The sequence below is a fragment of the Bufo bufo genome, chromosome 10 (genome assembly GCF_905171765.1).
Source record: "Bufo bufo chromosome 10, aBufBuf1.1, whole genome shotgun sequence".
Classification (NCBI taxonomy): Eukaryota; Metazoa; Chordata; class Amphibia; order Anura; family Bufonidae; genus Bufo; species Bufo bufo.
The window spans coordinates 89,988,586-90,000,762 of record NC_053398.1 but is presented as its reverse complement, the minus strand read 5'-3'; the positions used below and the strand labels follow the sequence as shown (position 1 = coordinate 90,000,762).

At 44.2% G+C, this 12,177-nt stretch overlaps 1 protein-coding gene across 1 annotated transcript in view; it reads right to left on the bottom strand.

Annotated features, from left to right (window-relative positions):
- Positions 1 to 8,816: 8,816 nt before the first annotated feature.
- Positions 8,817 to 12,177, bottom strand: part of SF3B2 (splicing factor 3b subunit 2) — a 74,441-nt gene continuing 71,080 nt past the window's right edge. The window contains exons 20-21 of the mRNA XM_040409906.1: positions 10,796 to 10,981; positions 8,817 to 8,963 (exon numbers count right to left, since the gene is read on the bottom strand). Coding sequence (XP_040265840.1) covers positions 8,892 to 8,963; positions 10,796 to 10,981 — 258 coding nt within the window. The 3' untranslated portion in view covers positions 8,817 to 8,891. The remainder of the gene's footprint in view (positions 8,964 to 10,795; positions 10,982 to 12,177) is intronic.

Sequence of the window (12,177 nt, the reverse complement as noted above, 5' to 3'; positions counted from 1 at the left end):
CTCTCTTAAATTTGAAGAGGCGTTTGACATGGATTGGTCCCAGATACCTTGAACACCCAAGTCTTTGGTATGACCTCCCCAGCCTCGACTGCTGGCGTCTGTAGTAACCACGAGCTGATCTTCCTGACGCCAAAGGACTCCCAATTGTAGATTTTTCTTTACCTTCCACCAGGCCAGAGAGTACTTTACTTGAGGTGGAATAACGACTTTTTTGTCTAAGGTCCTTTTGTCGCCGTCCCAGGAATCAGGAAGAAAAGCCTGTAGAATTTTGGTGTGGCTTTGTGCCCACCTGACTGCGGGAATTGTTGCTGTTAGCGTTCCCAATATGGTCATGGCATTCCTGATGGTCGTGGTTCTTAACTCGCAGAAACGACGTACTTTTTGATACAGGGTTATCTGCTTCTCTTCGGGGAGAAAGGACATTAATGGGCGGGAGTCGAGGAGGACTCCTAAAAAGACCTTCCGCTGAGAAGGAGCGAAATCGGGTTTTCTGAAATATATTAACCATTCTAGTTCTGAGAAGGTAGTTTGAACAATGTTTAGATGGGAGACGAGATGGTCTTCTGAGTCTGCTGCAATAAAAAAAATCGTCCAGGTATGGGACTATGTGGATACCTTGTAGATGCAAATGAGCTGTTACCTCTGCAAAAACTTTTGTAAAAATTCTTGGGGCCGATGCTAGGCCAAAGGGGAGAGCCTGAAATTGGAAGTGACTGAGGTGGCCTCTTAAGAAGACTGCAATTCTGAGGAATTTCTGATAGTCTCTGGATATGGGCACATGATAGTAGGCATCTTGCAAGGCCATAGTTACCATGTAACAAAACTGAGGCAGAAGATTTTCTGTCGATCTGATGGTTTCCATTTTGAACCTCTTGTAGGTCAAGGATCTGTTTTGGTTTTTTAGGTTTATGATTAGTCTGAAAGAGCGTTCTGGTTTTTGGACCAAAAATACTGGGGAATAAAACCCCTGTTGATGTTGGTGTTCCCAAACAGGAAGCAGGACTTCTTTTTGGATCAGGTTCATTATTTCGGATTCAAGACACAGTTGTTCTTCCTTCCTGGGTAATGGATTGTTTACAACGAAATGATGTGGTGGGTAAGAATCAAATTCTAGTTTGAATCCTTCTTGAATGGCGGCAAGTATCCAAGGAGAGATTCAGATTTTTTTCCAGCTTGGAGCGAAATTTTTCAGTCTTGTCCCCACCTGACCACTGGCGTCATTGGGAGGATTTTGATGACTTATCTGGATTGAAAAGGAAACCTTTGCCTCTACCTTTCAAAGCCTGCCATCTTCCCGAGGATTCTTTTCTTTTTCTGGTCCCCTCTGGACTTGTTTTGAGAACGAAAGGACCGTCTCTGGTGAAAATATTTTGGCTCCGATGGGAAACCTTTTTTTCTTATCGGACGCCTTTTCTAATATGTCGTCCAAGACTGAGCCAAAAAGTCTATCCCCCTTGCAAGGGATCGAGCAAAGGCGGTTCTTCGAACCTGTATCCCCTGACCAGGATCGAAGCCACACGGCTCTGCGGGTGGCATTCGATATGGCTGCAGATCTTGCAGACAGCTTTACCAAGGACACTACACTGAATGTTTTAGGAAACCAGAAAATGGGGGTGGGAGGCAAAGGGTTTTTAAGAATAATTACAATCAGCAGTTTAATGATTATTTACCGCAGCGGAATCATGGATATTATAACAGAAACTACGAGCGTACATATCAGCCTAACAGAGATAATGAATATGCATATGAGTCAAATTTTGGGAAAGGGAATGACTACATGTACCAGCAGAACCATATATACCAGCAAAACTATGGAGGCCAACAGGGCGGTAATTATGGCCAAAACAATAGCTATAGAGGAGGTCAACATAGTGGTAATTATGGGCAGAATAATGGATATAGAGGATATCAATACAGACAACCATATAGACAGCCGTATCAAGGGGGAGGATATAAGGGAAAGCCAAAATGGAGACCACAGGAAAATTATAACATGAGCCATTATGAGAAAGGGACTTACTATGAAGGAAATGGCTATGGAGAAAATCAGAAGAGGGACAACTATGAGGGACACAGATCAAGTTTTAAACAGCAAAGTGAGCAGAATTTTCCCCATCAGAGTATAAAAGGAGTACAGAGGGAAGGAGACATAAGGGAACAGATAGTGAGGACACCACAAAAAAGAAGCTTTGCAGAGGAAGACGGGGAAAAGGGAAGAATAAGCCCAAAAACCAAAAAGAGCAAGGAGACATAAGAGGAATTTTCAATTTGAGCAGTCACATTCTAACAGAGGGAGAAAAGAGTGTCCTTAGTAAGGGTCTAAAATATGCACCAAGCCAGAAGATTAACAAGTTTGAGGCATTCCTGGATATTCATAAATATATTCGGAAAATTAATATGGCAAAATACTGGATTAATAACCCTGCACCACAGAACATAAAGGTGGATAAAGAAGAGGGGATTGTGCATACACATATGAAAGAAAAATCAAAGTTTTTTCCAAAAAATCGGAATAATGAGTGTGTGGAGGCATTTAAAACAGGCTTATTGAAAGAGCTAGAAGAGATGGATACGAGTAAGGTGACACAAAATCTCAATTATAAGGAAAGAAAGGCCCTGAAAGGCCTGGAAAAAAAACCTGATATAATAATTAAGCCAGCTGATAAAGGGGGGGGGGGGGGGGGGGGGGGGGTTTGTAATGAATAAAGAAAAATACGAAGCAGAAATGGCGAGATTGGTATCTGATGTAACCACCTATAGGAAATTGAAAAGCAACTCCACCCATGAGTATAAACAGATTCTTGATGGCATATTAGTAGAGGGCTTCAAAAAAGGGATATTAAACAAAAAAAAAAAAAAAGAGTATGAGTACCTTACCGTTCCGTTTCCCTTAGTGCCGGTGATATATCACCTGCCAAAGGTGCATAAAAGCCTGACTGACCCTGCAGGGAGGCCGATAATTTCGGGTCTAAATTCCCTAAACTGCAGAATTACAGAATATATTGATTTTTACCTACAGGGATATGTGCTGCAAAATCCCTCGCATCTGAAGGATAGAGGGGCAGTGTTACATCTTATCAAAGATCTAAGCCCCCCCACTGTCAATACATGGATGGCCACAATTGATGTGGCATCCCTGTATACAGTTATTCCAAAGAAACTAGGTATGGAAGCGGTAGGGAACAGGATTAAAAAAGATGCGAAAATAGGAGATCAGCAGCGAACCTTTATCCTGGAATGCCTCAGCTATTGTCTTGACCATAATTACTTCTGGTTTAGGGACTCACACTACGTACAGTGCATTGGTACGGCGATGGGGGCGAAATTCGCCCCCAGTTTTGCTAATATTTTTATGGGGGCATGGGAGGAGAGCTCTATCCTTCCCACACTAGGAGCGGACACCCCAGGGGGTAAGTTGACCTTCTGGAGGAGGTATATTGATGACTGTCTCCTAGTGGGGGAAGGAGGGAGAGAGGGACTTGAGTCTTTCATCTGCCAGTTGAACAACAATGACTGGAACCTGCGATTTGTGGGGGAGATCAGTAATGTCTGTCAACTTTCTGGATTTGTGTATACGGATAGAGGATGGCCGATTCATAACTAGCTCTTATTTTAAGGAGACAGATGTTAACTCCTACATCGACATGAAGAGTTGCCATTACGGGCCATGGCTCAAGAACATACCGAAAGGACAATTTAAGAGAATGGCCCGTAATTGCACAGCAGTGGAAGACTATAGAACACAATGTAAGGTGTTAAAAGATAGATTTGTTGAAAGGGGTTATGATGAGGCAAATCTGGACATGTGTATACAAACTGTAGAGGTGGAAAAAAGGGAAGAAAATGAATGTATGAGAGAAAAAGTGAAAAAGGATGATAGGGACTATAGGTTCTCCTTCGTGACAAAATACTGCTCGATGTCTGACAATATCAAGAAAGTGGTGAAAAAGAACTGGGGAATATTAAAGAACGATCCAATATTAGGAAAAAAGTTATACCAGACAATCCCTCCTTTATTTTTAGGAAAGCGGTCAGTATCAGAACAAAGCTTGTGCACAGCGCTATCCCCCCAGTGAATATAAAGTTAAATAAAGGAAGGAGGAAAATTCACTTGGTGTGGGTTTTGCGCAGGGTGCAAGAATCGGAATATAAAAGAACGGCAAAGAAATATTAACTGTATGATATCCAAAAAGAATGGAGCGGAGTTCCGTATAAGAGGAAACTGCTCTTGTGAAAATGAGGGTATTATATACGTGCTGGAGTGCCCTTGTGGGCTCCAGTACGTTGGTAGGACGGTGAGGAAGCTGAAAATTAGGATACAAGAACACCTACGGAACATCAAGAAAGGTCTGATGACCCACAGTGTATCAGCCCACTTCAAGCTCACGCATGGAAAAAATCCGCGGGGCTTGAAGTTTGCTGGAGTAGAAATCGTCAAGCCACACTGGCGAGGAGGGGATTCGCTGGCACAAATTAATAGAAAAGAGGTAGAGTGGATCTACCAGCTAGGGACCCTACAACCAGGTGGGCTGAACATAGAATTTGATTTGAAACCATGCATATTGTAAAGTGTCTCTATTGGTAGCGCTATTCAGGTTCTCTTTACCTTGCTTCTTGAGGACGTTTGAGCGACGTCATGAGGGATTGACCGTTCAATAGGGCGGTGGTACATTGTGATGCGGGCGTCAGAGGGAGGAGGCGAGGTCGAGAGTACCTGAATGACGTTCCAGGAGTGGGCGGAGCCTAGGTGACGGCACTATGAACATTACAGGGAGTGCAGAATTATTAGGCAAGTTGTATTTTTGAGGATTAATTTTATTATTGAACAACAACCATGTTCTCAATGAACCCAAAAAACTCATTAATATCAAAGCTGAATATTTTTGGAAGTAGTTTTTAGTTTTAGCTATTTTAGGGGGATATCTGTGTGTGCAGGTGACTATTACTGTGCATAATTATTAGGCAACTTAACAAAAAACAAATATATACCCATTTCAATTATTTATTTTTACCAGTGAAACCAATATAACATCTCAACATTCACAAATATACATTTCTGACATTCAAAAACAAAACAAAAACAAATCAGTGACCAATATAGCCACCTTTCTTTGCAAGGACACTCAAAAGCCTGCCATCCATGGATTCTGTCAGTGTTTTGATCTGTTCACCATCAACATTGCGTGCAGCAACAACCACAGCCTCCCAGACACTGTTCAGAGAGGTGTACTGTTTTCCCTCCTTGTAAATCTCACATTTGATGATGGACCACAGGTTCTCAATGGGGTTCAGATCAGGTGAACAAGGAGGCCATGTCATTAGATTTTCTTCTTTTATACCCTTTCTTGCCAGCCACGCTGTGGAGTACTTGGACGCGTGTGATGGAGCATTGTCCTGCATGAAAATCATGTTTTTCTTGAAGGATGCAGACTTCTTCCTGTACCACTGCTTGAAGAAGGTGTCTTCCAGAAACTGGCAGTAGGACTGGGAGTTGAGCTTGACTCCATCCTCAACCCGAAAAGGCCCCACAAGCTAATCTTTGATGATACCAGCCCAAACCAGTACTCCACCTCCACCTTGCTGGCGTCTGAGTCGGACTGGAGCTCTCTGCCCTTTACCAATCCAGCCACGGGCCCATCAAGACTCACTCTCATTTCATCAGTCCATAAAACCTTAGAAAAATCAGTCTTGAGATATTTCTTGGCCCAGTCTTGACGTTTCAGCTTGTGTGTCTTGTTCAGTGGTGGTCGTCTTTCAGCCTTTCTTACCTTGGCCATGTCTCTGAAATATGGCCAAACTGGTGGCAAGTGGCATCTTGGCAGCTGCACGCTTGACTTTTCTCAGTTCATGGGCAGTTATTTTGCGCCTTGGTTTTTCCACACGCTTCTTGCGACCCTGTTGACTATTTTGAATGAAACGCTTGATTGTTCGATGATCACGCTTCAGAAGCTTTGCAATTTTAAGAGTGCTGCATCCCTCTGCAAGATATCTCACTATTTTTGACTTTTCTGAGCCTGTCAAGTCCTTCTTTTGACCCATTTTGCCAAAGGAAAGGAAGTTGCCTAATAATTATGCACACCTAATATAGGGTGTTGATGTCATTAGACCACAACCCTTCTCATTACAGAGATGCACATCACCTAATATGCTTAATTGGTAGTAGGCTTTCGAGCCTATACAGCTTGGAGTAAGACAACATGCATAAAGAGGATGATGTGGTCAAAATACTCATTTGCCTAATAATTCTGCACGCAGTGTATAGGTAAAGCTTGAGGGATTTAAGGTATCGGCTGTTAATGCTATGATGCGGGATAGAAATGTTTAGTAGCAGGTTTAGGAAGTATACCTATTAAACAGAACTGCGGTAACCCGAAAGGGTGAATATGTGAATAAGTGTTTATAATAGCAAGAGAAATTTTAACTTTTATTTTTTACTTTGAATGTATAAGAAGATTACTGTTTGCATTTTTATTATGTATGATTTGAAACTGTTGCTTGTAACTTTGGAATATGATTCGGATAAATACCGGCTCATGTAATGGGACAAGCTGGGCTATTTAAAGGGCCCTACTGCGGACATGCGCAGTTGTCGCCCCTGAGGAAGCGAGACAGCGAAACCCGGGTCGGGCAGGAACGTGACGGTTTTTTATTGTGTTATATGCCTTTTGTCTACCGACTCTTGTGAGTAGAATAAAACCTTTTAAACTAACTTGCAAAAGGGTGCTTCACTATTCTGCCAATCTTCTTAACCCTGTAGAGGAGGAGGTCTGTGGAAGATCGGATCCTTTGGGTGAAGAGGAGAGGGGCCGGTGCCCTGTGCTATTCACTGTTGACCGGGGAACATAGTCTCAAGCAGCGCGGTTCCAAAACTTTTATTATCTGCATATCCAGTGTGAAGTACCTACCACACTACTCCGGGACCAGCAGCAGCGCAAGTAATTGTCCGTGTTGGGACACAGGACTGACTTTTCATATTTTATTTTAAGCTTTACCAAGTCTGCTGAGGCATCCGCCAATTTTTTTTTTAATTGTTTAAGTACTGACAAGGATGCCAGGATCTCTTCTCTGGGAGTACCTGCTGTCAAATGACTTTCTAGTTGAGATAACCACACAGATAAGGACCTTGCGGTGCAAGTAGCTGAAATACTAGGCCTGAACATGGCTGTTTTTGTCTCCCAGGCTCTTTTCAGCAGGCTTTCACATTTCTTATCCATTGGGTCCCGGAGTAGACCCATGTCTTAAAACGGGAGTGATGACTTCTTTGAAATCCGAGCCACCGGTGCATCAATTTTGCAAACGGATATTTTATTTTAAAAGAACCTGTAATAGGCTTACGTTTTTCAGGATCCTTCCACTCTCTGGATATGAGTGATTTTATATTATTGTGGATTGGAAATACCCGCCTTTTTCTCTATCACCCAGACCCTGGAACATCTGGTCTTGTAAGGATACGCTTTCTTTAGTATTTTCCAGGTTCATAGTGGATCTTATAGTTTTTAAGAGACCCTGGGTGTCTTCTGGGAGAAATAATGGTCTGCCCGACTCATCTTCTGAGGAGTCAGAATTGTTACTGGAGGTAATCTCTCCTTCATCTAACTCCAGCCCATATGACAGGGAGCCAAGAGATCTATGGGAAGTAGAGGCCTGAGGAGATGAAGGCAGCAGCCTGGATTCCACTGCTGCATTCCCTTCTTTAATATTGCGCATAGAATCCAAAATAGAGAGGGATTCTTCGCTCTTTCCGTACACTTTGTACATAATTTCTTGCCCTTAGGGACAAAGGATTTCCGGCAAATTGCAAATTTTTTGCAGCTTGATTTAGCCCCTGGTGCCTTGGTAATGGAGGTTTCTCTGCCCTAAGAGTAAGAGTAATCACAAGAAGGGATTAAATGGAACTAGGTTTAATATAAGAGATTCCCCCAGCACCAGGCACCCAGGGTGAAAAGTGTATAAACCAGATACAGAGAGGAGGCTTACCGGGCTAAGGGTGAATGAGGCTGGATCCATTGGCTTGCGGGCAGCATCCAAATGGATAGGGGCCGACATCACCAGAGCCGGACACACCGCAGGAAAAAACGCCAGCGTTCCCGGCTTTTTCAAATGCCGACATTTGGCGTGATGTCACGGCGCACGTGACGCCGTGAATACGTCATCACGCATGCGCTGCCATTTTAGCCAATAATGAGACTCTCCCCGCTCTGGTCATGGGGAGTCTCCGCCCACAGAACGCCTACTAAGATTACTCCTTGCTCCGGGTTCAGGGATCAAGCGACAGCCCGGGGCTGCCTTGCAATGAAGGACTTAAGCCGGAGGATGGAGGCACTGCGTCCCCGAGGCCCCCTATCCTGTGCACGGCCCTCCCAGACTCTGGGGAAGAGACCATGCACCAACGTATAGTTCCTGGAACACAACAGGAGGAGCTTCCGTGCGACCCGGGGACAGGAAACAACACTGACTTAGGGAAGGAGAGGAGGCCTTTTAAACTTCCGCTTCCGTGTTGTTTCCTGTCCAGGGGGCGGGGACACCCTACTGTTGAGTGCCGTTGGGGAGGCGCCGGGAAAATTGGGCATTGCTTACCCATGATGATTGAGGAATACAATATATTACCGGTACTTAGTCAAATCAGACACCAGCTATTTATTATTTCTTGATGTCAGAGAATAACCAAACATCCTTTTTCTCCGTTCTTTTCCAGACATACCGCACATCTCCTGTATCACAGGTCCTTTAGTCCAAAAGTGTAGTGAGGAACAGAAACTGCCAAATATTTTTCCTTCACACTTTGGCCCATATTAACATATGAGCAAGAGCCAAAAAATAAGACAACTTAACAGGTTTTATTACAAATACACGTAATTGACAAGGAATAAAGAAAAAAAATAAAAGGGTGCTCAGAACTTAAACTCCTTGTATTTTTTGCCTCCTGCACGGGAGTCTTGCGGCTGTCCCTTCCTCTTTTTTTGCTGCATTAAAAAAATACAAAAGAAATTAATAGTATATTAGTACAATAAGAGCAAAATTAGGAATATTTATAGTACAATAGTGAAGGGGACAAAGACAAACCCATTCCATTTTAACTATAGTCATGCAATGTGAGTCCTGAGAAGGACAAAAACAAAACCTTGTGAAGCATTCGTCAAATGTCTCCCTTTCTGACTTCAACTATGGCAGATCAAAACCCTGTATTATGAATGTCAAGAAATAAAAGTTAGCCTCTGTGGCCTCCTGTCTGCACCGTGCTGCCAGGGCCTTATGTGCACACATAGTCAGCGCACTGGCTGATACTGTGTGTGACATCAGGTCCCGCCAGTGCATGCCGAGAAGTAGGAAGAAGATGCAGTCCGTCTCCTGCGGACTCCATGTCAGCGCACTGCCAGGAAAGTTAAGTAAAAGTTAGCAGGGGCCAAAATCTGCAGGGGGGGGGGGAAGGGGGTTGGGGGGCACCTGTGATTTGAAGGGGCTGATGGCGCTGGAGGACATGGATGGAAATGGCATGGAGGAGCTGATGGCGATGGGGGACATGGCATGGAGGGGCTGATCTGATGACACTGGGGGAGTGTGGGACATGGTGGATGGCATGGAGGCACTGGGGGAGTACGACAGATGGCAATGGGGGAGGACAACATGGCAATGGATGGCATAGAGGCACTGGGGGAGGACGACATGGCAATGGATGGCAGAGGCACTGGGGGAGGACGACATGGCAATGGATGGCATAGAGGCACTGGGGGAGGACGACATGGCAATGGATGGCAGAGGCACTGGGGGAGGACGACATGGCAATGGATGGCAGAGGCACTGGGGGAGGACGACATGGCAATGGATGGCATAGAGGCACTGGGGGAGGACGACATGGCAATGGATGGCATAGAGGCACTGGGGGAGGACGACATGGCAATGGATGGCATGGAGGCACTGGGGGAGGACGACATGGCAATGGATGGCATGGAGGGGCGGATGGCACCGGGGGAGTGGAGGACATGGCATGGAGGGGCTGATCTGATGGCAGTGGGGGACATCATATGGCAATGGTAGGCATGGAGGCACTGGGGGAGTGGGGGACATGGAGGGTCTGATAGCACTGTGGGAGTGGAGCTGAAGGCACTGGGGTGGGAGAGAGATGAAGGCACTGGGGGAACGGAGCTGATGGCACTGGTGGATAGTGGAGCTGATGGCACTGGGGAGGAACAGATGCACTTAGACTGATCGCACAGGGGGGAACGAAGGGTGTTGGGGTCTGATTATTTTTTTTATATAAAAGGTAAACAGTCTATTAATTCATTTTTTCTTATTAGAGTACTCGATTAATCGTAAAAATAAAATCGGTAGAATACTTGATTGCTAAAATAATAGTTTGCTGCAGCCCTACCCCCAACATTTCAGAGTAAGGGCCCATTCAGATGGCCAGATGCGTTTTGTACCCCGCAAAACACAGATACCGGCTCTTGTGCGTTCCACATTTTGCGGACGGGCAATCCTGTGATAGAAATGGCTATTCTTGTCTGCAATTGGGGGGCCGCAGAAAGGAAGTACGGATGCAGACAGCACACAGGGTGCTGTCTGCATCTTTTGCAGCCCCCTTGGAGTGAATGGGTCCGCATCCATTCCGCGTACGGTCATGTGAATGGGCCTTAACAGACAATAATGGAGAAAGTGTTGACTAATTTCAAAAGATAATGAAGAAACTAAGTGGAATATTGATAATCTTCAGAGCATGGCAAGGATAATACGGACACTTGACTAGAAGACAACTAATAACGCATGTTAATGAAGATTTTATACAGTGGAAACATACTTTCTGTTTGGCTGCATGTTCGGCCACCATGTCGCTAAAGTCCTCTTTTTGTACTTGTTCCTGTGCTTCCCGCACTCTTTCCTCATACTTCTGTGTCATTGCTGATGGGTCCAATTCAAGCTCTTCTGGTGCTAAAGCCACCTCCACACCTTGTGGTTCTGTAGGTGCACCCCTCCGAGACAAGGCCTGTGAAAAAAATAGAAAAAATAAAAATGTAATCAGTTAACCAGTTAGGTAGTAAAACTACCTAATGAGGCAAATGTCTGGTGTAACAAAACTTCCAGCAAGCAAGACTGCAGTTTCTGGCACTAGTTATAGCAAATCCAGTAGGCCGTGATAGGGTCTACCCACTCCAAGTGAGAAGCTGAAAAAGTTGCAAATTATGGCACAAATATGGTGTGTGCCAAAATTTAGGACTTTTTAACTCAACAATAAAGAATACATATGAATCTGTTATAAAACAGATACAGTGGTCCCTCAAGTTACACTATCAATTGGCTCCAGGACGACCAGCGTATGTTCAAACCATTGTAACTTGAGTAATTGGTTCCAAAGCCCCAAAATGTCATCTAAGATAAGAGAAAATGTGTTTAAGAAAAATAAGCAGATAACTAAGACAGATAAAACAAGTCCTTACATATAAACAGTTAGAAATAGCTGTTAACTATCAACTAATACAGCTGTTTTACTAGAGAACGGGCCTTAATTCGTTGATCTGAGGGAATTTGTTGGATCAGAGTATGAGGCATCGTATGTGGAGTCTAGTTTCAACTTACGATGGGTCAGAAGACACCACTGTATGTTGAAAATATTGTGTCCTGAGGCCATTGTATCTTGAGGGTCCACTGTATATAGACAAATAGCGAGATAAGATATGGCTCCTGTAAAGCAAAGATGCCAGTCTGAGCATTAGGCTTAAATGAGTTTTCTGGGGGATGTCCCTGATTTTCTTTTTTCAGGCTCTGGTGCTCATGGGCTGAGTTCTCTAGACTTCTAGTCTCCGCATGTAAACTTTCTGCACAGAAAGGGTCACGTGCAATGCTGCAGCCAAATACTGGCTTTAGTGTTCCCAAGTGGCACATGACCCAGCAGTGATGTGCCATTTGGTGACACATCACCACTGAGTCGAGTCAATGCTTACAGCAGCGCATGGGACCCAATATGCCCAAGGAGTTTGTGGAGACTGGAAAATTATGTTAAGACAGTCCGGGATTGCTGGAGCCCGAATGGTACAGCGAAGCAGGTACATAAAAAAAAAAATTGGGACAACTCCTTTAAAGGGTTTGTGCTATAAACTACTTTTCACTCTAAAGTGTATTTTCATTAATTACTCTAGTTCCTATTCCTCGTTGGATTTTATATTCAAATTTACCTCACTTGCA